The following is a 24,634-nucleotide window of genomic DNA, read 5'->3' on the forward strand; positions in this document are numbered from 1 at the left end:
CAATTTGAAAATCTTTTTATATGAAAGTACAAAATTTAAGATTTTTGAAAAATAGTCATCATCTGTTTATATCAAGAATCTCCTATAATGTTGGCTTCAATGGAGGCCATGCAAGGACACAGTTTTTGTCTTAATGTGACTCACTAGCATCTATGAATCCTTTTCCCCTAAGGAATTCTTTTCATTATGTGATCACACATTTACAATCAAACAAAACAAACTGCTTTACAAAGTGGTTTAGCGGATTCTCCTAGTTTGACTGATTGATCCATATTGTATAGTTTTAGTTTCTTCTAATTTCAAATAATGGTTGTAATTTCATTTTGAGTAGAGTCTCTTTGGATATCTGTAATAATAGTATAAATATATTAAGTACATGTAATTGAAATCTATGTGGCTAAATTTATACTCTTTCACACAAACATACACACTCACACACAGTTATTTAAGAAATAGTTAAGCCCAGTTTAATATCCATTGCAATTTCAGCTTGATATTTTTTTCCCTCATTTTGTGAGATAGAAGGTGCTTCATCTGGGTATGATTGTGTTTTAATGAATTGATTATTGTTACTGAATCCTGCTTCATTTCACATTTACCTGGATATATTTTTTAAAAGTGGGTTTATATTGGATTCCAAGAGAAGGAAGTTTACATTGCTAGAGCAAGAAACAAAATTAATTCAAGAGCAGAGAGCTATAGTTGACAGGTTCCAAATTCTTAAAGTTCAGATGCACGAATGAGAAATCTAACTGCTTATATGTGCCCAGAGACTGGATGTGCTGGAAACAGGTATAGGTTCCAAGAAGCTGCTGTGCCCATACCAGGGGTAGGGATTTCCACTAGTGAAATGAGACTTGGGCTAGAACAGACACCAAGCCTATACCCCTCATTTTTATTCTGCTTACTGATAGGTAGAGGACTTGGTAATACCATCTAGGGCTTCCTTGGTCTGTAGAGAGCTTTTCAGTTAACATACCTTTTGGTAGTCAGGTTAATTGGTGAAACTAGCCAAGAATTTTTGTCAACTCTGATTTTTTTGTAAAAACAGATTGAAATTAATATGTGGACATTGTAAATCACCTTTCTACTGGTGGTCTCGGGAATCTTGAGATTAAGAATTCTCCAGGTAGCAAACATCCAGGATAAAAGCAGAAGTGACAGCTCTTGCTTGTACTTCATTTATTTCCCCGTGCTCACCATCTATCACATCTTTCCTCCTTATCAGCTTATCCTTTTAAAAGCAGTTCAGCCACAATGATTCTTTATGGTTTTTCTTCATTCTTATTTATTGGACTGAAGTCCTCAGGGTATATGAGGAATTACCCTCAGTCTTGGTAGAGTCCTAGTTAGCTAAAGTATGTCTATTTCCAAAGTAAAGGCATTCTCATTTGTATTTTTTCCAAGGAATTTTGGTGAAACCTGATATTCTCTTCTATACTGATGAAATGTGAAAGTGAAACTCAGCTTCAGGTCTCATTCAGTCTTTTTGAGTACATGCTGTTGCTGCACATATTTTAATCTTATTTTTCCTCAGTGGGTAATGCATGCTTGATTTTTAAAAGCTGTATCCTCATGGAGAGCTTTTTATGTAAGACACTCTGCTAAGCCTATTGCTTATATTATCTGATTCCTCATAACAACTTTATTAGTTTTATTTTGTAATTTTCATTTTATAGGTGAAGAAACTGAGGCCCAGTGACTTTAAGTTTCTTTCCCATAGGTCATTCATGTCGGAGCCTGATATTGTGTATGTCAGTCTAGCCCTAATATTGATGCTTCTAAATATTGTGTATATTCCAGTTGGTAGGCCTGGGTTTGTTGCATGATGTGATATTATATCCCCTAGGGAGTGGATTACTTCTCTCAGTTCATTTCATGGAAACCTCTAGACACCTTCAGAGTGATGGTGACCTTTGCTCTCAAGTGACTGGCCTTATTTGGATGTGACTGTTAAAGCAGAGGTTTCATTTCTCATAACCAGTCCCTTGGGCCAAGCAGTCTTCTCTACAGATTTAAAAAAAATAGAAACTTTGTGTAGATCCCAGAGCCATGTTTTTGAAATGGTTAGTATTCACCAGGATTGAAATAATCATTTAAAAACGATTTATTAGATGGATAAGTAAAATTCTGACAACAGTTTCGGAGCCTCCCCAAATGGCTATATCCTTAAGAAAAAAAAAAAGTGTCAAATCTTAACACTCCATGCTGTTCACAGCAGCTGCCACACTTCTGCAAAATGCGTCGGAACAATTCTGAAAAGCATTTTGTCTGTTGGGAATGAGACCATGTCTTCTTTTACAATTTAGAAAACTCACCATTCACAGGCTGAATTTTCTAGATTACTTGTTTGTTCTTTTCTGAAATGGGTAATTGATAGTTGTGCGGTGTGTATTGGATTAGGAGGAGAAATGATCTTTTGAAAAATGTATCATTAAGTCTGCTCTGTAGAGGTTAATCAGGAGGATGCGGTAGTGAGGAAGCTGTGACTTAGAGGGGTGGAGGGGGACAGAAGATGTGCAGAGTGCTTTATCCATGGAGTTTTTCTGGAGTGCTTCTCTAGGCAGTGCTTCTAGTTGTACACAGGTTTTCACATATGCAATTAGTAGTGTTTATAGATTGCCTGTTATTCAATTAACAACGGAGCTGGCCGTATCAACTCACTGCAGACCTGCCTTTTCACTGCCAGAGATTGTACCAGGGTTATCAACTTACACAGGCTTGGATGTTTTCCAGCTGTTTAATTACAGTGTCACGCGTTTTGCTTTTTCTAGTTTCATTAGTTTATAAATGTAATATGGTATCTTATTTCTGTGATTAACACTTCATTTCTGCAGGTTAAGCATGCTGGTAGAGAAGTATTGATTTCTGACACTGTTTCCCCTGTGTTCGTTTAGATATTTTCACATGCTTTTTATTGATTTTTTTGAAAGTGGCAAATATGAGACAGAGCACCCCAAAATGTATGGCTAAATAACTGATGTGAAGCAAAACCGCACATTTAGCTCTTAATTATCACTTCCTGTGGGCTGCCTTTTCTATTAACTTTTAAAACCAATGCTTCTCTTACCAAGTTTTTAAGAATAAAAATACTAATTATAATTGGAAACAATTATACAGCACTTAGTCTTTTCAACCAACTGTGAAAAATGTCTATTCAGCTTTACTATTTGTATTTTAGTCATTATATAATTTATACACTAAAACCTGAATGAGTTATTTACAATAAAAATAATGTAATAAAAAGAATTCTTAACCATGGTGGTAGAAGGACTATGTTATTTCCTCACTATCCTTCTGAAAATATTGACAAGAACCTTTATACACTCCAGAGGTACTCGCAGTTGGCACTTAAAAATCAACTAGGTGCCATCTGGGTGAGCTACTCTCATAATGGTGTTTATCAAGAATTTTTTTTTCAGTTTTAATAGTAGTGTTGTTTCCTCTCATCTTGTTTAATTAAGTGCAAGTGTTAATCACTCAGTCATGTCCAACTCTTTGCAATACCATGGGCTGGAGGTCGCCAGGTTCTTCTGTCCATGGAATTCTCCAGGCAAGAATACTGGAGTGGGTTGCCATTCCCTTCTCCAGGGGATCTTCGTGACCCAGGGATAGAACTTTGGTCTCCTGCATTGCAGTGGATACTTTACCATCTGAGCCATCAAGGAAGCCCTGGTACTTTTATTTACTTTATTTATTAAAGTTTTCAGTTATTCTAAAACAGGATATCTAGTTATTTAAATACGTAATCATTAGAAACCTAAAGTCTAGTGTATTGGCTCAGAGGCCAAAATGTTATTGCTTTTGATTTTGTAATGTCAGCTCTTATTTGATATAAAAACTTCAGAGAATGTTCTAATGTGCCATTTCATATTTATTGATCACAATTCATGACTTCTACTTGATACAGTATTTGAGGTACTGAGAAATACTAGAATTGATACTGCCAAAGACTTTCAACATGGTGAGGAAGATGAAACAGTAATGCCATCTGTCCTAGCTATCTTGACAGTACGAGGGCCAGGAAAATCGAGGTGAATAGAATCTTTGAGTTCTGAAGCATACAAGCTTGAGTTGAGGTTTTTTCTCACTTATTGTACCATGGTGAGTTCTTGGCTACAGCCAAGATGTTGTTCTTGGCTAGGTGATGTTCTTGGCTACAGCTGGAATGATAGGGTCAATTTCTGGGTAAGAACTTGAGGGTAGAAGTACTTAATTTAGTAAAAATATTTTCATTTCTTTGAATTGATGAGATTAGTAGGAGAGAAGGATACTTTGCAATGATGAGTATGGAGCATGCTGTGACAGTACAGTATTTTGGAGAGAGTCACATTCTATTACAGCAGATTATATTCTCACTGTCAGATTTCACTGAGTGGCTGCTCCATTGGAGACATGGGCAAGGTGGCCATGGGGGAGGTACCCAGTTTGACAATTTGCCAGGATGAGTCTGAGATGTACTACTTGACAGTTTTGTTCTAGAACTGCCTTATGCAAAATTATAGCCTGTATGTGTGAATATCATGTGCCTATTTAAATTTAAATTAGTTAAAATGAGATAAAGTTTGAAATTCAATTTCTCAGTTGCATGGACCACATTTCAAGTGCTTCATAAGCTCATGCAGCTAGTGGCTAGTGAATTAGACAGTGTAGGTACAAAACAGTTCCATCACTGCAGAAAAGTCTATGGAACAATTCTACGGAAGCTAGAGGTACTTACATAGTCAATTGAGAAGCATATACTCAATTTATTAAAGTCACTGAATTTGTATTTTTTGTCATTATAAAGTAAAGAATGCATTATCTTGTAAAAGAAGATCTGCAGATATAAGAAATCTCAAGAGGTGACTAATTTAGTGATTGAGCAAATCCTCGGTGCGGGACCCTTACTGCTTTCACTCCACCACCCTGCAGGTTGGCTTTGCCCTGCAGTTGTTCCCCATTTTGTCACAATACGGCTGCAGACGTTCCTAGCAGTATTGGAAAGTCCTCTATGCTATCTGTCCACTGCTCATGAATCTGTTTCTAAAGAGAACTTTAATTAGAGTTTAACAGTGTGCAAGGTTTCCATTGTGGGTGAATAAGTAATAGAGAGAAACCTTTTAGTTCTGTTTGCTGCTGTCTTTTCCACAAGAAGTTAGAATTCATGTTTCATGTGTTTAGCTATGGTGTTCCCTGTGAGCCTAGATTATACCCACAGCCCTGACTGGTCACTACTTAATTTAGATGGTAAAGAGGTAAAAAGTGCTTTATTCTTCATCAACTCCCCCCGCCCCCTGCAAAACGGCATTTTGAATAATCCATACAAGTCATTAAATCTCAAGGTTGGGAGGAAACTGATAGACAATAGATCCCCTGGTCCAACCACGCTCTAACATAACAATATAACAATGCTGTAGGCCATAAAACCTGATTCCTACTTTAAATGTGATCTAAAATTTTGATTATTCTAAATGTATCTTTTTAAGTAAATTTTATCTCAATATTCATCTGATATAATTCTCAGACTGAAAAACTGCATGGTAAGATATCAAGCAAAATAAATTAAAGTTCTTAACATGTTATAAAGTCTTCCTGATAATGTTTTCTTTTCCTTTTTTCGAGTATCAATTTCAAAAATAAGGATTAAAAATCATATCAGTATATATTGTGCTTCATTTAGTTTTCCTCCCTGAATGAAAAACTCAAATGTTTTAGGTTGGTCTTTTTGTTTCAGATAGTACAGATTCATAGATGCATTTTTCTGCCTGTTATACCAGAAAAGGTAAAGCATTTGCCACAAGGATTATTTACATGTGCTTTAAATTTACTTTAGAAAGTTTAGTTTTCCACCAAATAATTTTAAGATCCGTCAGAAGGCTGTGAGAATTGAAACCAAATTCCTGATCAGTGTGGCTGCCTAAGGAATTTCAGAGACACACTTTGAGACTTTGCAGTGACCACAATGACGTTCTAAGTGGTTGGCTAAGTTTTATTTTTGACTCAGAGGGCAATTTGAACCCTAATGGAAAATAGTGGTAATTTCCTAGTTAAGCTTTTTGTAAAGATTAAAATACTGCATGGTTTGTGTTGAGGGTTTTACAAGACTTTTGTGGAATTGTGTGGAGTGAGAATTAACCCCCATTCCATGGAAACCATCAGGATTAAACCTGTTGAAGAAGATGCCCCCTTAGGGGGGCAATCTAGGGATGGTATGCCAGCATCAAGATGCCCTCATGGGCATCCAGTTAACAAGACTGGAAGCCTTAGGTTTTCCTCACTAGCTTATGAGTTTTATTTTCCCTTTGTTTAGATTCAGTGTTGGAATATGGGTTTGATTAAACACCCCTGTAGAGATGTATGGGTACCTCTTCTTTCAGATTGTCGTCATATTAAGAGTGTGACCCTTAACGAGCTTTGCCAAAATATGTCAGATTACCTTAGCCTTAGATGAAGTTATTTTTACCAGACATCTATCTTTCATTTGAGATCAAGATGGAGAGATTGTCTGTCATCCAGTATAACTTTTTAGGGTCTTTTCCCTGTACTTGGTTATGTGCTCTTTTTTTAGACTGGTCTAATAATTAGTTATTTCAAAGAGCCTTTCTGATTCCTTACACAAGAATTTGCTGGATGTATATTTAAATATTTTTCAAAGTCTACTTTGTCTAAATATATAGAAGGTTCACTATATAAGAACACACAATTCAGATGTGAATGGGATCTGAAATCCAGATTGCCCTTTTCTCCTAATAAGTATTTTTGTCTTTTCTGGGAAGAGATAGCAAGATACATTCTTGGAGGAGATATGACAACTCATAAGTCTTCTGGTTTGTTCAGTTTGTTTTTGTTTCTGTTTTACTGTTGTTGTTCTTTGTAACTACTGCAGATCGTCCCAGCTGAGGGCTGCTAACATTTATTTTGTTTCCTCTTTGAGAACCCGTATCAGTGATTTTTCCAGTTCTTTGCTTTTTTTTCACCTCCCTTACCATTTTTCTGGCTGCTCTGCACAGCATGCAGGATCTTAGTTCCCCTACCAGAGGTCAAACCTGTGCCCCTTGCAATGGAAGCACAGACCTAACCCCTGGACCTAACCAAGGTCCTAACCACTGGACTGCCGGGGACGTCACCATCCCCACTGTAACTTACCACTCATTTAGCTCTTATGTCTAAGGGCTTTTCCTCCCTTTTAAAGTACATGTTATGTGTTCCTCTTACTGAACTATTTTCTGCTTATTAATTATTTCATGGTCTTGTTGAGATGTCTTTGAGTCATCCTCTTAACTCTTGGCATTGATCCTTCCCAGTGAGAAGAGGGGATGTCCTGGCTGCGTGGAGCGGTATTCGCCCCCTTGTGACAGATCCCAAGTCTGCAGACACGAAGTCCATCTCCCGAAACCATGTCGTGGACATCAGCGAGAGTGGTCTTATCACTATAGCAGGTACAGGATGCTACCTTGTCGTTGAATGTGCTTTAGATAGCAACTTGAGTTAAATTCTCATATCAAAATCTCTTTTAATGCTAATGAACAGAAGGTTTTTTTTAATGATTCTGAGTAACATCTTACCCATGGCTTCGCTACATTTGTTATAAACAACAGGTGAATTTTCTTATTAATAAGTTGAGAAATGGTTAACTGTAAGAAAAATGGGTAGTAACCTGACGAATGGCTTATCAATGTATTTGTAGGTGGAAAGTGGACAACCTATCGATCTATGGCAGAAGATACCATAAATGCCGCAGTCAAGGCACACAATTTGAAAGCAGGACCAAGTAGAACAGTTGGGCTTTTCCTTCAAGGGGGCAAAGACTGGAGCCCCACACTCTACATCAGGCTCGTCCAGGACTATGGACTTGAAAGTGAGGTGGGTGTGCATTGCCACATCATCTTACTCTTGACTTAATCTCACTTTGCCAGTAACAGGATTGGCAACCACGGGGCCTCCATGACTTTGAGTTTCCTATTGCTCAGTTTGTTTCTGACAGTGTACTGTGGGAGTGAACTAATGGAAAAAAAAATTTTGCTTTAGTTGCTTAAAAAGCAATACATGTTTTGGTTTCTGTTTTAGAATCTAGGGTTAGTTTGGCTTGTTCCTAGCAGACAGGACCTCCCGAATTCTTTCTCTCTTGAGCATAAGGAAGGCTGTTCTTCGGAAGTGATATCAGGAGCACAATGAAGCTGAAGCTTCATCAGTCACTGGTACAGTGATACATGTGTAGTAGACTTTGTGCTGGCCTAAGCATTCGGAGCCCATGTGGTTTCCTCCCACGAAATAAAAATCAAATGCTCTCCTAGGATTATTAGTTACAGGCTGTTAAAAAAAAAAAGAAAACCTGGTGAGATAAGCAGGTACATTTTTTTGCTTTGTATCCAGAAGCTATTGATACTTCAGAGGGCCTGCCTGATGCAGTTTCATTTCCTTAGGTGGCCCAGCATCTTGCCGCCACCTATGGTGATAAGGCTTTTGAGGTGGCCAAGATGGCAAGTGTGACGGGAAAACGGTGGCCCATTGTTGGAGTGCGTCTTGTGTCGGAATTTCCATACATTGAAGCAGAGGTATGTAAATGGCCCTGTGGAAGCTTCCCATCTGCCCTGGGATACTTTTCATCTGTTCACTCTTCGTCCTCTTTAGAAATTATGCATAGCTAAGTTTTATTGCAGAAATACCAGCTATAGCCTGGAGCAAAATGTCTGCCCAGCACAGTTCCTTTCACTTACATGATTTTAATTTCACCTCTGAAGTGATATTGATAGTGATAACAATAATGATATTGATAGTGATAACAGTAATCATAGAAAATATGGGTTTCTTTCTCCTCCACAGAGCTATCCCAAGTCTTATTGACTCAGCTGTTTCCCCTTTTTGAGAGTTTGTAGCTCCTCAAGTTTGTACCACTTATGTTCTGCCTGATGACATTTTTTTTTGACATGAACCGTTTTTCAAGTCTTTATTGAATTTGTCACAGTGTTGCTTCTGTTTTATGTTTTGGTTTTTTGGCCACGAGGCATTTGGTATCTTAACTCCCTGACCAGGGATCAAACCCACACCCTCTGGCATTGGAAGGCAGAGTCTTAACCGGTGGACTGCCAGAAAAGTCCCTGATGATATGTCTTGACTTGACATGTATAATTCACTACATCTTAAACATGGGTGTCCAATAAACATTTTGTTGAATGCAAGACTTCTGTCATCTGATTACTCTGAGACATAAAACTGTGGACAGCCTTCAGAGATGAGACTGTAACTTTTTAATTTTAACTTTAAACTTCTTCTTTGCCTATTCAGCTATGTGTATTAACATCCTTGTCATAAACAAAAGAAGTGATTACTGTGGATGGTAACTGAGAAGTGATGCAGTTTACATGTTTGGGCCAATTTCTGTTCAAGGAGAAGACATTAACTCTTACCCAAATTGTTCCAATTTCCAAATCTCCTTTGGCAGGCGGAAAAATGGGGAACTTGTGTGATGTCACTATTTGCTTCATGCCTGCTAGAGGGAACCAGAGTATGTAAAGAAAAATGTCACTGTACCTAAGCATGGATTTAGGTAAAGCTTTACTTCTCTCCTTTTAAAAAACACGTAAATTAATCATTTTACTTTAATTCAAACCCAGGTGAAATACGGGATAAAGGAGTATGCTTGTACCGCCGTGGATATGATTTCACGTCGTACTCGCCTGGCCTTCCTAAATGTGCAGGCGGCAGAGGAGGCCCTACCCAGGATTGTTGAATTGATGGGCCGAGAACTGAATTGGGATGATTCTAAAAAAGAGGTATTATATAGAAATCTCTAAAACCACATTTTCCATTATAGACATTGAATGTCTTAATCTGTTAGTAGGGGCTAACAGTTGTTTCCCCTTGTTTTAATTGGGGGGCAGTGGCTTTGCACTGTCGTGTTAGTTGCTGCCGTACAACCAAGTGAATCAGCTCCGTGAATACATATGTCCCCTCCGTCCTGGGTCTGCTCCCCAGCCCCCACCCGTCCCACCCCTCCAGGTCATCACAGAGCACGGGGCTGCGCGCCCGTGATGTACATACAGCAGGTTCCCGCTGGCTTCTGTTCTACACACGGTGGTGCATGTATGTCAGACCGAATCTTCCAGTTTACCCTCCCCCTCACCCCTCTGCCCTCTGCCATGGCCGCATATCTGTTCTCTACATCTGTGTCTCTTTTCCTGCCCTGCAAATAGATTCAGAGATTAGCATAGTTTTCGATGGTGACTTTATAATTCCTGCCAATTTCTGTGTGTGTTTAATACTACTAGGCCTTAGGAAACTGGAAAGATATTCTTGTAACAAATATGTCATCATAACAAATTCTGGTAACAAATATCCTTGTAACCAAATATTCTTCTTGGTTGTTTTTGGAAAATCCCATATAGAAAAATGTTCTAAAATTTGTGGTCGTAATTCCTGAAAAAGTAAGATAATAATGATTGTGGGTAGAACCTTTTCTGGTTTTCATTGAAAACATTCTTAGAATGTATTCTTCAGTGAAATTCACACTCCTGCAAGTTTGCCTTTGGTAGGAAATCGTGGTTTTATGGCCTGACCACAAATGCTTATTGATTTGTGTCATTTGAAACTTTATATTTATATCCAAATTTAAAAAAAGAAAGCCATTGATGTTCAGATGTCCACATATACAGCCCAGGGCCTCTTCTAATAAACAGATCGTCATGATTTTTAATTAAACCAAAGTTTCAGGCAGAGGCATTTTCTTGTATTTATTCAGGAACTATTCCCTGTGTTTGTTGGTTTAGTTCCTTTCCCCTGGTCTTTCTTGAACCCGTTCCATTTAGGCTCCTTCACAGCCACTTTGCTGTCAGGGGCTCTGGTCACACTTTCCAGGCGCCTCCACATTGCTCCATGTTATTGGCTCTCATCCTTTTAGTCAGCCAGCTAGTGGCCTTCCTAGAGTTGATTCCTCCCTCTTTCCTCAACACCACCTGTCTTAGTCTATTGAACGGCTTACACAACATAAATGTATTCCTCACAGTTCTGGAGGCTGAAAGTCTGAGATCAGGGTGCCAGGGTGAGATGGTTGGGTTCTGGTGAGAGCCTTCCTCCTGGCTTTCAGACAGCTACTTTCTGGAGGAGATGCAGGTAGGGGGCATTGTCTGGTCTGTTCTGTTGAGTGTGCTAACCCCAACAAGGTTTATCTAAAATTAGTTACCTCCCCAAAGTCCCATCTCCATATCCTGTCATATTGGAGGATAGGCTGTCAGGATATGAATTTGGGAGGATACGATTCAGTCCATGTAGTATATCCCAGGTGGCACTAGTGGTAAAGAATCCTCAGGCCGATGTAGGCGATGCAAGAGACCCAGGTTTGATCACTGGGCCGGAAAGATCCCCTGGAGAAGGAAGTGCAACCCACTCCAGTATTCTTACCTGGAGAATTCCTGGGACAGAGGAGCCTGATGGGCTACAGTCCATGGGGTTGCAAAGAGTCGGACGTGACTAAGCGACTAACAGTCTGTTAGAATCAGTCTTCAGGGGTGCAGCCATAGCCCTACATTGAAAATATTCTCTGTCAGTCATTTTCATGCCACATGTGTAGTGCGGTGATGGTAGAAATCACTGAAAAGAACTTCTTAACCCTGGTCACAGTGCTGTCAGGCATAACCTTTACCCTCATTTTATAGATGAGAAAACAGACTCAGGGAGTAAGTCCCAGTGAGAGTTCATACAACTAGTAGATTGTGGAACTGGGATTGAAGCCAGGTGTCCAGATCCCGGAGCACACCCTTTTCCCACCCCACCCTGTTGCCTCTGCATTGGTGGGACTGGTTTATGTAGCTCTTCTGGTTTTGAGTTTGGGTTTGGCCAGTTTTGAAGCTATATAGTGAGGCAACACTGGAGTGAAACTTACTCCTGTGCTACTGCCACTCATTTCTACCACGCAGAAGGACTGGGGATAACGGATTCCTTTAACAATTATGGTTGGAGTGATTTGACTACGTGAAGGTGCTTCGTGCTAGGAATGCAGGCTGTAGGAGGTAGGAAGAAGGAAGAAAACTCTGTGAACTGGCTATGTTCAGCTCTCCCGAGGAAATGAGATTTACATGGGTTTAGGTTTTATGAGCAGATTTATGTACTCAGAAATATTCTCCCAGTCCCCTAAACAAACAAAATAGCAGAAATAAGAGACCTAAAGTTATTACTCAGTATCTGAGACATAGGAGTATTCATGAGAACAGTAGATAGTCTAGAGAGAACAAAGGAAAGGGGAAAAAGAATTAAAGGTTACTGGACTTCTAAGAAAAGGTTAAAAGCACTGGGATTATTTAACCTGCAAAAGTGAAAGAGAAGCAGGCTGATAAATAACTCTCTGTAGATGAATTGTGGTTGTTTTTACCAGTCAATACTTACTGAGTGACTTGTATCCTGAGCATTATACTAAGTATTTTAGGGGAATAATAAATAGCTCATAGTTTCAAGGATCTTCAAATTTAATCGAGTGGTTACAACATATATATATATATATATATATACACACACACCTCAGAAATGTGTGTGTATTTTCCAAAATTTATAGAATGATTTGGAGATCTGTTATTTAAGACCAAAGGCAGTCAACTTAGAAGAACTGATTAAGGAGGAAGGCATTATCTAGGGGAGTTGGGGATTGATAGAGGAGTTGGTGAAGATATTTAGGAATGCAACACTGACAGATTGTGTTTTACACAATTAAATATATATGTTAATGTGTGTGCGCGTGCTTAGTCGTGTCTGACTCTGGGACCCCTCGGACTACAGCCCGCCAGGCTCCTCTGTCCATGGGATTCTCCAGGCAAGAACCCTGGAATGGGTTGCCATTTCCTCCTCCAGGGGATCTTCCAGACGCAGCGATCAAACTCTCATCTCCTGTGGCTCCTGCTTTGGCAGGCAGATTCTTTGCCACTTGAGCTACCTGGGAAGCTCTATGTAAAAAAAATACATAATTATAAATAAATAATCAGTGTCTAAATTAATAGCAGTGAAAAGATGACTATATGGTCAAAAGAGTTTGGGAAATTCTGAGTTAAACAAATAAAACCATTTTCTTTAGTGCAGATAATTTGGTGCCTTTAAAGTGCTTATGTGCACTGTCAGTCTCCCAAAGGCAACTTATTTGGGGACAGATCCAACTCTCCCATGTTGGAAGGGCTGGTGGAAAGGGAAACGAGTATTACTTTAGGATGTATTTTGGAAAATGCTGCAGTAATACTTGGTAATGTAGACTTTATAACCTGCAGACAAAACATACATTTCATTGAGAGACTTTGAAAAGACCACTTAAGTAGATTTGAGGGGATCTCCCAAAGGGAAATTATTTCAAAATTGATTCCAACAAAAAGAATAAAGAGGAAGCAAGTGAAGAAATGGAGTGAGCATGGACAGATCAAACTGATAAGCAACAAGTATTAAAGAGAGGGAAGAGAGGTACTCAACAGTGGGAGAGTGCCCAGGACTAATAAGAAAGAGTACAAAGAAAGTCTAACCTAGATCCTTGCTCAAAGGTAGCTAGCACCAGATTTTTGATTGCCAGAGAAGGGAGGGGACCTTTCAACTCATAGTTTAATTCTAATCTGTTTTTTCTTTTTCTCCTTTTTGTCAAGGAGAATGATTTTCATTGTGAGAAAAGCAAAATAAATATTGATAAGAGGAAATAGGCATTTAAATAGGAGACTGCTCTAAATGCGTTTTTATGCCAACTCAGAAATTTTATATACCTCAGGGTACTCAGAGAATTTGCAGATGGGGTTTATTTAACTACTGTCGAGGTTTAAAATATTATGGCAAATAGAAACAGAATCAGAAGACAGAAGGTGGGCAAATGTAGTACCACATTCTTAAGTTGGCTGCCTGGGCCTTGAGTAACTAACGAAAGTGGAGAAATAAAGTTTATAACCTGTAAGCCAGTGGTCTTGGGATTGGTCTTGGGCTGTTTTGTAGGTTACGGCATTTAAGTTTGTTTTATCAGTCTTTAGCAAGAAGTAGTGATCTCTGGAACGTAATACTTAATCACTTAGAAAAAAATCACTTCAGACATATCTTTTCAGGAAAAGCACATGATTGTTAGATTGAGGAAATGTTATAGACATAATATATTTGGATTCCGTAAAGCATTTTATGATGCCCCTGTGATGTCTTTTAAAAATGGTGGATTTGTAACTAGGCAAATGATCATCTTTGGTGTACTCATAAGAAACTGGAGGAAGAGTGAATGCTTGGTGATAGATTGAAGCAATGGGTGAAATTGCAATTACATTAGGTATAATTTAATAGAGACAAATGGCAGACATTGTATTAGGTAGAAAAACAACGCCATCCATTCATGATAGATTTGACAAGACTTAACAGTAGCATCGGAGAAGGCAATGGCACCCCACTACAGTACTCTTGCCTGGAAAATCCCATGGATGGAGGAGTCTGGTAGGCTGCAGTCCATGGGGTTGCTAAGAGTCGGACATGACTGAGCGACTTCACTTTCACTTTTCACTTTCATGCATTGGAGAAGGAAATGGCAGCCCACTCCAGTGTTCTTGCCTGGAGAATCCCAGGGATGGGGGAGTCTGGTGGGCTGCCGTCTATAGGGTCGCACAGAGTCGGACACGACTGAAGCGACTTAGCAGCAGCAGCAGCAGCAGCATATGCAAAAAAGAAATATATTTTTTGTTAACTGTAAATGCATAGCAGGTGACAGTGGATCATGGCTGCCCCCAAGTGCAATTACAATCTTAAGTTTCCTAAAGAAATCATATATCTAAACTAATGATGCTGATAGTTACTTCTTTCTAGGTACTTGCCAGATCTCTGTTGGAGTACTGTGTTGTGTTCTGACCATTTTATTACATGACAGGCTAGCTGTGGTTTGGGAGAAATTATCCAGCATGGTGAAGGGATTTAAAATCATGTGTTATGTGGGAGAGTAGTTCTAGATTTAAAGAAAATTTTTAAGAAGGAAAGCTCTATTGGGTTGGTCAAAAAGCTTGTTTAGGTTTTACCATAACATCTTAGGAAAAACCATAACGAACTTTTTTGCAAACTCAATATTTGTTGTGCTGTGATCCAGGAAAAAAATCTTTTGACTTAAAAAAAAAATTACTGTCAGAAAGTTTCACTAATTCCAAACAAATTGGTAGAATTGCAGTGTTCACAACAATAGGTAGTATCAGTTGAGGCTGGGATCACTGAAAACAAGAAAAGTAAACTATTCAGTAGACTAGCGTGTTTTGTTTTTTCTCAAAGCTCTGTCATTTCCATCCAACTAGGGAGTTGGTGAGGGACAGTGAGGCCTGGCATGCTGCAGTTCATGGGGTCGCAAAGAGTTGGACACGACTGAGTGACTGAACTGAACTGAAGCAGCATCCTAGTGACAAAATGTTAGAATTGGTTAGCCCGTGATGTCTGTCTTGATACAGCATGCCGCATTACAATAGTCATTTACTTTTTATTGCTCTTTGGTCACCAAACCACAAAAATTTGGTCCTGTAGATTTTGCTAGTCAATACTGTGGAGGAATATTCAGCAATAAAAACAAACAATATTAAAGCATGCAACAACATGAATGACTCTCAGAATTGTTATGCTATATGAAAGTAGTCAAAACACTGAAGAGTACATACTATATGAACCCTTTAATATGAAATTCTAGAAAAGACAAAACTCTGGTGACAAAATCAGATCAGTGGTTGCCTACGGGTAGAGGTCAAGGGAAGGAATCAATTGGAATAGGAATGAGGAAGCTTTTTTGGGGATAAAAATGCTCTTTATCTTGTTTGTGGCAGTGTATACATCAGATTGTGTACCTAAAGTTGGTGAATTTTATTGAATAAAGTTATACTTCAATAAAACTAGAGGAAATAAAAAATTGTCCTGGCCAGAAAAATGAGGATGCACTTTCTCTTTAGAAAACTACGTGGAAAAAAAGGAGAAAGAAATCAATAATTCTTTCCATAAATCTTTAAACTTTGTGTGTGTCTGTGTTTTAGGAAGAACTTGAAACAGCCCGGAAGTTTCTGTATTATGAAATGGGCTATAAATCTCGATCAGAACAGTTAACAGATCGCTCTGAAATTAGCCTACTGCCTTCAGACATTGACAGGTACTTCTAATAAGTTTCTATCTCTCTCTCTCTTTTTGTCTTCACTTACCTAAGTATATTTTTCCATTATTTAACATTGTGTTCCAGGTACAAGAAGAGATTTCATAAATTCGATGCAGACCAGAAAGGCTTTATTACCATTGTTGATGTTCAGCGTGTATTAGAGGTATTTTTTATGGTTCAGTATCTTTGATAGCAGAGGAATGTAAAGATTATCCCAGATAATTTTTTTCTCATCTAGTGCTATCTATAAGTAATATTTCTCTCTGAATTTTTGAAAGGCTAGTAATGTTAATAAAAAGATATACATAATTTTTAACAAAACTTCATTATTTTGTGATTTCCTTTTATTTAGAGTATCAATGTCCAAATGGATGAAAATACGCTACATGAAATTCTGAATGAAGTAGATTTGAATAAAAATGGACAGGTTGAACTCAATGAATTTTTGCAGGTGAGTTGTGATGAAAGAAAACAAGTGTATTTTCTTTTTATCTATTGGTCATCAATAGATACTCAGAAATGGATTTCAAAGTCAATACAGTTGTCGCCTCATTCTGAAAAAGAAGAAAGCTTGAAGCCAGGGAAGGTTGATACCTCTTAAAGGATATGACTTTGCATGGTGTGTGTTCTTTAGCTTTTTATAAGATACATTATGTTGTATTGGGCAATTTAGATTAAATCTAGGTTAATTATGACTTAAAGGGATAAATCAGAAATGTTCTTTATCAAGAATCATGCTGAGGGAGACCGCTGCTGGACACTTCTTTACTTAAAGTACAAAGTTTATTTTTAATAGAGGAAGTTTAAAGAAATCAAAGTTGTATTCATTCGAGAATCATATTCACTTGAGAATCCAAAATGCAATGGTTATATTCTTACATTATAACAAACCTGAAAAGCAAGAGAAAGGAAAGCTACATTCTAGAGTCAAGGCCATGTAATCCAAGCATCTTTATTTCTAATTTCCCCTTATTCAAGATTCAGTTGTTTAATAGTAACTGGAAAGAAAGTAAATTTTGTTACTTCAAAATGAATGCTACACATGAATCCTTAAAAGTTCCTTAAAAGAAGAAAACTCAACAACCTCATACATTATTTGTAACTGTCCATAGAACTCTGCTCTTATGAAGAATGTATTGGTTTCCAGACAGGCCAGGTTTTTTCTGTAGTGCTTCTTGGGCAGGTATTTCAAATGAATGCCAGGTCTTGCTTGCACCATGGCAATGATGAATGCTGAACATGAAATAAATTAATGCTGGGGATTTTGGTCAATGTCAGCCCTTTCTTCACTGTGTCAAGTTAAACAAACAAGATCAAGGCAAAGGAAATGGTAATTGTCTCTCTGGAGATGAGCAGCAGATAAGAGCATTGTTGAATCTAAATGCAGAAAATTTTCACGGGTTGTGTCCAGCATTACAAAAAAGAATGTTACTTCTTTAGCTTACTGTTTAACTAGGTGGACATTGGAAATTGAGTTTAAAATGTATGCTTGGAAATTAGAAACCATTTCATACATTTTTTGTTTAGTTTTCCTTGAGAAATTTTTTTGTCTGTCTCAGGATTTTAGAAAACTTTTCTTCAAATAAATAGTTAATGCTTCATTTCATATAGGTTGTAAATAAACAACCGCATTTAGGGTTCAAAGACCTGAGGTCTTGGAAACAATAAGAGTCCAATGTTATGGATATGGATTTTGGGTGTTAACTAATTTGCTTGAGTGCAGTAGAGCTAAACACATAGAAAATAATTTAAACCACCTGCAAGTTCTCTTGTAGTCTTTTTAATAATTATTTCTTGTCCAATTCTAAATGAAAGAGACTATTTATGCTTTACTAAGTGCATACATAGTATAATTTTCAGCTTAAAAAATGCTGATTATATTTCCTATGAAATATATTCACACCCAAATATTATTTTTTTTCTTGTAATATGGTTTTAAGATATATGTAATGTTTGAAGAAAATTTTGATTTGTTAAAAGTGGATGCATCACACAACCTTTATGGATAAAGAAAAAAAAAAAAAACTCCAGCTCTCTCAGTTCTGTTAGTACTGATAAACTTTGAAAGGTATTCATTGAATCAGACAAAACAGTAAACAAGACATCGCTGTCTTTAGATGTCAGCGTTCTTTATTATACCGTTCATAGGTGGAGAGTATCTTTTCAGGATTTTGTTTCATTTTTATTAAAATAGTTTCCTTTTCTGAAGATTAAGAGTGCGTGTGTATCCCACTTAGACAGTTTTGAATATAGATATTTTTAAATAATCCTCATGGAAGATCTCTGTAGATTCTGCATCATTACCTGACTTTATTTTTTAGGTTTGGATTCTAATGACACTTCTGCATGTAGGAGTCCATCCCTAATAAACAATAGCTTGTGAAACAGCTTTTAATAAGGTCATGAAATTCTGATCCAGCTCCTTGGCAGATGCCTCTGACCCTTATTCAGAGTCATTTTTAAGAAATGTATCTCTTTAGGCTAGAAACTATAACCCTGCAAATATTTTGAGGATTTACATGTCTATATATATACACTCCTGATGAATGATTAAATCAGTTCTTTAAAAAATAGATAAAAAATATTGAAGAAGTGAGATCAAGAAAAGCAAATAGTTAAAACCACATCAACTTGAAAAGGAAAAAAAAAAATCCCCACACTCATAATTGCACAGTGCCTTCCAGATTAAAGGCCTTTGCCCGCTGACTACATGTAATTTCAAGACTAATTCTGATTTTATCCACTGGATAAAAATGAATTAGCTAAAATCTGGGCTGTGGAGTGCTTTTACTTCTTAAGGTAGATCTCTGGGTCCATTTTCAAGGACTTAAATGTAAATGATTTTAAAAAGTCTTTAAGGAATTTGGATTTGGGGAACTTGAAGTTGTCAAGTACAATAACACTAAAAAAGAGTAGTTAAATATGTCATGGTTTGTCTTTGTTCAATCCCTGAGATTCCTTTTTAAGATTTTAAAATGGAATTAAAGATTCAATATTTGAGTTGCTCAAAAAAATGTATATGCACTGAGCTCATTAAGGGGCAAAATGTGATGTATTCAATCTGCATTTTAAAGGCAGACTGATTTGCTAGATAGTTGTTCGTTTTTGCAGCCCTGGCAAAATACCTGCCCCCTTTCCCCTTTTTGAAATGTTTGAAAATTGTAGTTTCTTCTGTGAACTGTAGTACCTGCTATGGTTTTTGATGGGGGCATTTAATTATCCTCACCTGCTGCAAGGGTTCCCATTAAAATGCTGTGAAGACCAGGAGTAAGGTGGTCGGCCTTTTGAATCTGTTACCTATTTTCTCTTTAAGCTGATGAGTGCTATTCAAAAAGGAAGGGTGTCTGGAAGCCGGCTCGCTATACTCATGAAAACTGCTGAAGAAAACCTCGATAGAAGAGTTCCCATCCCTGTGGACCGAAGTTGTGGAGGATTGTGAGTCTGAGCAATAAATCCAGCCGACAAACATCATCATGTCACAAGCCAGAGGGGACTGACACCACTCCAAGACAGCAGACACGGATAGCTGCCTTGTTTGAACACTGGGAGACATTCCAAAGCTTTAGATGTCGATGTAGACCCTTTATTGGTATTTGCCAGTCAGTCTAGCTTCTTAAAAGTGTATTTTATCACCTTTTCTCATTTTCAGTGCACACTGATTTAATGTTTCGCTCTTATTTTGTGATCTGTTAGACTGGACATACTCCCTTTTTGTTTATTCATTTATTCTAAGTCAGTTTGAGAGGCAGAATATTTTGACAAAAATTGAAACCAGAAGCTGGAAGCATTTTGTGAGATGCGCAAAGCTCTGGATATTAAGCTTGTTGATAATATTTGTTCTTAAATTGAGTGGGACCTATTAATAGCATTTCTGGAGACCTCTCAGCCCCCTTCTTCCTCCAGCTTGTCTGCCTTCTTTATCCAGACTTTATATCTAGAGCATGACTGGTAAACTGGAGAGGGAAAAAAAGTTTAGATCTGGTTATAAGAGCAAGTCTCAAAGAGAAGCTCTGAAAGCTTCCAGAATCACAGGTAGGAGATATAAGGATAGCATTGACATTTGCTGGGAGTTACAGTGATAGTTTCATCTCAGCAGCTCATTTTTCCCCCCAGTCACTGCTGGTTTTTCTTTGACTATTACAGTTGCCAGGAAGATCCCTGCTTTTCTTATTTTAAAACCAGCATTTAAGTGGCAAGTTGGATACAGTGGGATGGGACTAGATTTCTCAAATCTTTACAGTTGTAATAAATTTAAGGATTAAAAACCTATGTTCATATATTCACATATATAGCACAGTTTTCAATTCTCAAATCCTAAATGTTGGAGCATGTGATACCATCGAACATGGCCTATTTTGCTCAGGTTATTATATCAGTTGGAGGGAATATTTGTAAACAGATAGTAAAAGAGAATAGAAATAGCCTATTAGTTAACTTTAATTATAATTATTTGTAAAAAGACACACAATTACAATGTTCATGGTCATTTTAATTGCTTAAAACCTTTCTCCTTCTGTACTAAATGGAAACGTTCTCAACGAAAAAGAAAAAAAGAAAACCATCCTTGACACACACTCACACATGTCCACCATCACACACATACACAGTCACAGAGAGACGAAACAGAAAGATCAGTCTGCCCAGAAATTAGCAAATACATAATATACTGAATTTAAAGGACCAATTTGGCATGCTTTTGTGACACTTTGGTGGCATTTTAGCCAGTCATCTGAATATGTCTTCTTCATGCTTCTTCTTGTGAAGTTAAATACCTGCTTCTTTTGATTTTTAAGATCACGTTGTGTATAAAATAGGAAATGTGACCCTTTTTTAATGTCAGGTTTTCATTGTGCAGACTTAATTTTTCAAACTGGTACATAAAACAGTTTTGTGCTGTTATTTCTATATATGTCAACATTGTAGAGTATCTTTATGTCTCATTCGAGTTGGGCATGAGCCTGTCTGTCATAATATACACGCTGGTGGTTAACTCACCTAAGCCCCCACCCTCACCTCAGAAACAGATAAGGTAGCACGGTAACTCGTTTTGCTTTTATTTATTTATTTTTTTTTCTCCTTTTTATTTTTTTATTTTTTAAATATTATTTTATTAGTTGGAGGCCAATCACTTTACAACATTTCAGTGGGTTTTGTCATACATTTTGCTTTTAAAATGAAGTTTAGACTTGCCACTTCCTTAAGGAAAACCTAAAACAGAGCAAGTGAGGCTCCCAAGTATCACTGTGAACTTTTTCTTTTAAGGTGTGATTTTTTTTTTTTTTTTGCACTGATTTCTTTTCCTTTTTCTTTTTTAAAATAATAGACGCATGTGGTTTTGTAATTTTGTTTTTCTATCAAGACAGTAATCTCACTGTTTAGAGCCCAGCGACCCTTAATAGAAGAGTTGTCCTTTAAAACATCAGAGATGATGTACCACAGTATTATACATTTGTGCTCTCTCTCTTTCTCTCCATTTCTAGTTAAATCAAGATAACGATGGCTTGTATCCCCCCTGAATCCATTACAGTAGGGACTGGGCATATAACCTGAGTGACCTGGGCAGGACTGTATTTGAAAAGAGGCCTTGTTTGTGCACGCCTTGCTTTGAGTGAAGTTCCTTTAAGGACAAAGAAAAGCACACTTTTCTTCCTTTGAGCATATCTGCCTTTGCTTAAAATCTGCTAATTCTAAAACATACGCTCCTTCACCAATCCCAGAGTCTCGTCTTGGAAATGAGCTGGTTCCAAGTCTTTACTGTGAATAAAGCACCCACGCATTTTGTATAAAGTTCTTAATTAAACCTGTACAGCTTCTTTACCTGATTTCAGAAAAGGAGAGAAGAAATGGGGGGTGGGGTGTAAGTGTGATTCAAAATCTATTCCAAGCGCAAAAGAATTTTTTTAAATTTTTGTATAAATATGGTATTAGCTGATTTTGTTGGGCTGGGTGTGGGGTGTGTGGAAACTGTCTTTTGTCATCAAGTGATTTGTTTAAAGAGCCTTTAATGGGATTCAGGTGAAGGAACCCCCATCTGTGGTGGAGAGCTGCACGTTCCCTTCAGTAGCCCTTCGCACAGTCATAACAATAGGGATAATGCCAGATTATTTGTTAAGCCAGGGTTGTCTGCCTCATTGCCGTCATGCTGTTTGCAATATTCTTGCTTTCAATCAGTTTAACTTTAGGATTTCCACTACTAAATGCATGCTCCCTATTCTGCTTTAGTTTCTAGCTTTGTATTGTCTTTTTCAAAGTATGTAGTTTGCTCTTTTGTACAACAACAAAATTTCATTCTTTTACTGAACATACTGTAAGAATAATCTTTGATCTTATTTCCCTTTTTATGTATTTGTAAAGATTTTTGGCATATGAATGTAATAATATTGAAGTCAGTGACACTAATAACTTGCACTGTTTTGCATTATGTCAACCCTTTATAGGGAGTAAAAAAGCCCTACTGTGCTTTGAAAGAATATCAAGTATAAGCCCAGTTCTGGAGTCGATACACACACTGCATGTTTTCATATATGGCATTTTTATGTTTTGTGTTTGGTTATTGTTCTAGATTGGACTGTTAAATACTATGTTTGAGGCTGGGTTGTCATTTTTATAACTGTCTTGGTGTTTTATCACCATTATTTATTACTTTTGATATACAGAATGAGCTGCATGCATTTATAGAGCAGTAAGAGGATGTATTTAATGTGCCTTGTTTTTAACTGAATAAGAACTGAAAGCATGAATCAATAAAGCTGATTAAAATGGTCCATTTACTGGCATGTTGATGTACCTTGCAGTCAGAGAAATAACTTTGATGACTTGTAGTTTAAAAAAACTTTGGAAATATTTCCACAAACTGTATTTTTAATTGCATTCATACATTAATATTTTTTGCTTGCAATTTTGTAATTTTATCTCAAAAGTGAATCCCTGCATAGACTGATGTAATTTTATGAGACTGCCAGATTTATTTGTATTAATTTGTTTTTGGACCCTTTAGGGCACGACTTCTGTATTTGTGCAAGCCTATTCTAAAATTACATGCATCCTATTACAACTCTGTTGAATTCTTTTTTTCCTTTTGTCAACCAGAGCCTTTTAGCCTGAGCATTCCCAGGCACACTGATGAATTTTATCATAACCAAAATCAATAGAAATGAATGGGAAAGATTACATAATCCATTTTGATCATCTTACATGTCAAGTTAGTGTAGGGTTGCCAAGTGTTGATAAATGCTCTGACAGAAAAAATGCTATATATTTTCATTGTCAGTAAATCAGTAAAGCTGTTATCAGTTTTAACACAAATTTTATAATGCCTATGTTATTTTATAGGTTTTAATTTACACATGTATATGGAGCATTGTCTCCATTTGTGGTTTAGAAGCACTGCCTCTTGGTTTTGCATGCTCAAAGGCCTGTGTGTGCTTCTGAGGTTCTTTGAAATTATATAGAATAACACAGAGCACTAGTCCCCAGACAGACTTGGAACAATGAACTGTTTGTTCAAGGTCTGGAAAAAATATCTAACAGCTTCAAACACTGTTTATTGATTTAGCTCATCACAGTTCATAGCAGTTTAAAATTTGTCAACATAAAATTTGTCAAAATACATTGCTCCTGGTTTTCAAAATGTGTAAAATTTTGGGTAATCCAAGGAAGAGAAATAGATACTCACATCAATACTTTGCAGTCTTGGTCAATACCACATTATCACTCATGGCAGATTTCACCTACATTTGACTTAGGAAGGAAGCAGACAACAGAAATTTTCAATTGTTATGACACCCTTACAGCTAGAGAAGTTCTGTATCAAGGGTTGGAGTCAATGGGCCTTCTGTGCCTGTACCTTGTATTTTAGGCCTCTAATTAGCTACCCTGTGTGTGAAACACATGCACAGAAGAAGAGATAACGCCAGCCACAATGACACCACAGATAGTTCTGCAGGTCCTGTGGACCCTTGGCAAAAATCAATAAATACCTTTGCATGTTGTTAGATACTTGATCCAGAACAGTAAGGTTTATTTGACCTAAACAGAATACCACTTTTGCAAACTGATTGAGGCTATCTTCATCCTCCGCCTGTGACATCAAATTGCATTGCTTAACAGACCCTCCCATCCGTTCCCTGTCATTCCAGGTATTCACACGGGGGTTGCTTGAATCCGTGTAGATTTAGGTGTGTATCCTGTAGTCACAGATAATAGTGAATGTTTCAGCGGAAGAGACGGGAGGATCGAGCCTCACTTGGGTAGTAGAACGTGGCACGTGGTGTAGCGGGTTCCACCCACTCGGAGTCTGCCGAGCCCCCTGTGTTGCTTCCTCTGCAGGACTTCTCTCATCCTCCAGGAGCTCCTGTAGAGCCAGGGTTCACTCCTTCAGTGGCTGCTTGCTGGAATTCCTACAGTGTGGCGTTTCAAGGAGTTGGGAGCTGTAGAAGTTGTTTTGTCTTATTTTGTTCTTTTGGCCCTGGTGCCTATTGAAAAAACAGGTAAAGGAGAATCTTGAATTGGAGGCTGCTTTTTCATGCTCATAGGATTTCTTTATCTAACCTC

The 24,634-nt window shown here is 37.6% G+C and overlaps 1 protein-coding gene across 4 annotated transcripts in view; it reads left to right on the forward strand.

Annotated features, from left to right (window-relative positions):
* GPD2 (glycerol-3-phosphate dehydrogenase 2) overlaps positions 1 to 22,847 on the forward strand; it is a 230,765-nt gene extending 207,918 nt beyond the window's left edge. For all 4 annotated transcript variants that reach the window (XM_065931560.1, XM_065931563.1, XM_065931559.1 and 1 more), the window contains 8 exons: positions 7,287 to 7,421; positions 7,670 to 7,845; positions 8,406 to 8,537; positions 9,597 to 9,755; positions 15,966 to 16,078; positions 16,166 to 16,244; positions 16,434 to 16,532; positions 19,395 to 22,847. In XM_065931560.1, the coding sequence (XP_065787632.1) occupies positions 7,287 to 7,421; positions 7,670 to 7,845; positions 8,406 to 8,537; positions 9,597 to 9,755; positions 15,966 to 16,078; positions 16,166 to 16,244; positions 16,434 to 16,532; positions 19,395 to 19,520 (1,019 nt within the window). In that variant the 3' untranslated portion in view covers positions 19,521 to 22,847. The remainder of the gene's footprint in view (positions 1 to 7,286; positions 7,422 to 7,669; positions 7,846 to 8,405; positions 8,538 to 9,596; positions 9,756 to 15,965; positions 16,079 to 16,165; positions 16,245 to 16,433; positions 16,533 to 19,394) is intronic.
* Positions 22,848 to 24,634: the final 1,787 nt, after the last annotated feature.

The sequence above is a fragment of the Muntiacus reevesi genome, chromosome 3 (genome assembly GCF_963930625.1).
Source record: "Muntiacus reevesi chromosome 3, mMunRee1.1, whole genome shotgun sequence".
NCBI classification, from domain to species: domain Eukaryota; kingdom Metazoa; phylum Chordata; class Mammalia; order Artiodactyla; family Cervidae; genus Muntiacus; species Muntiacus reevesi.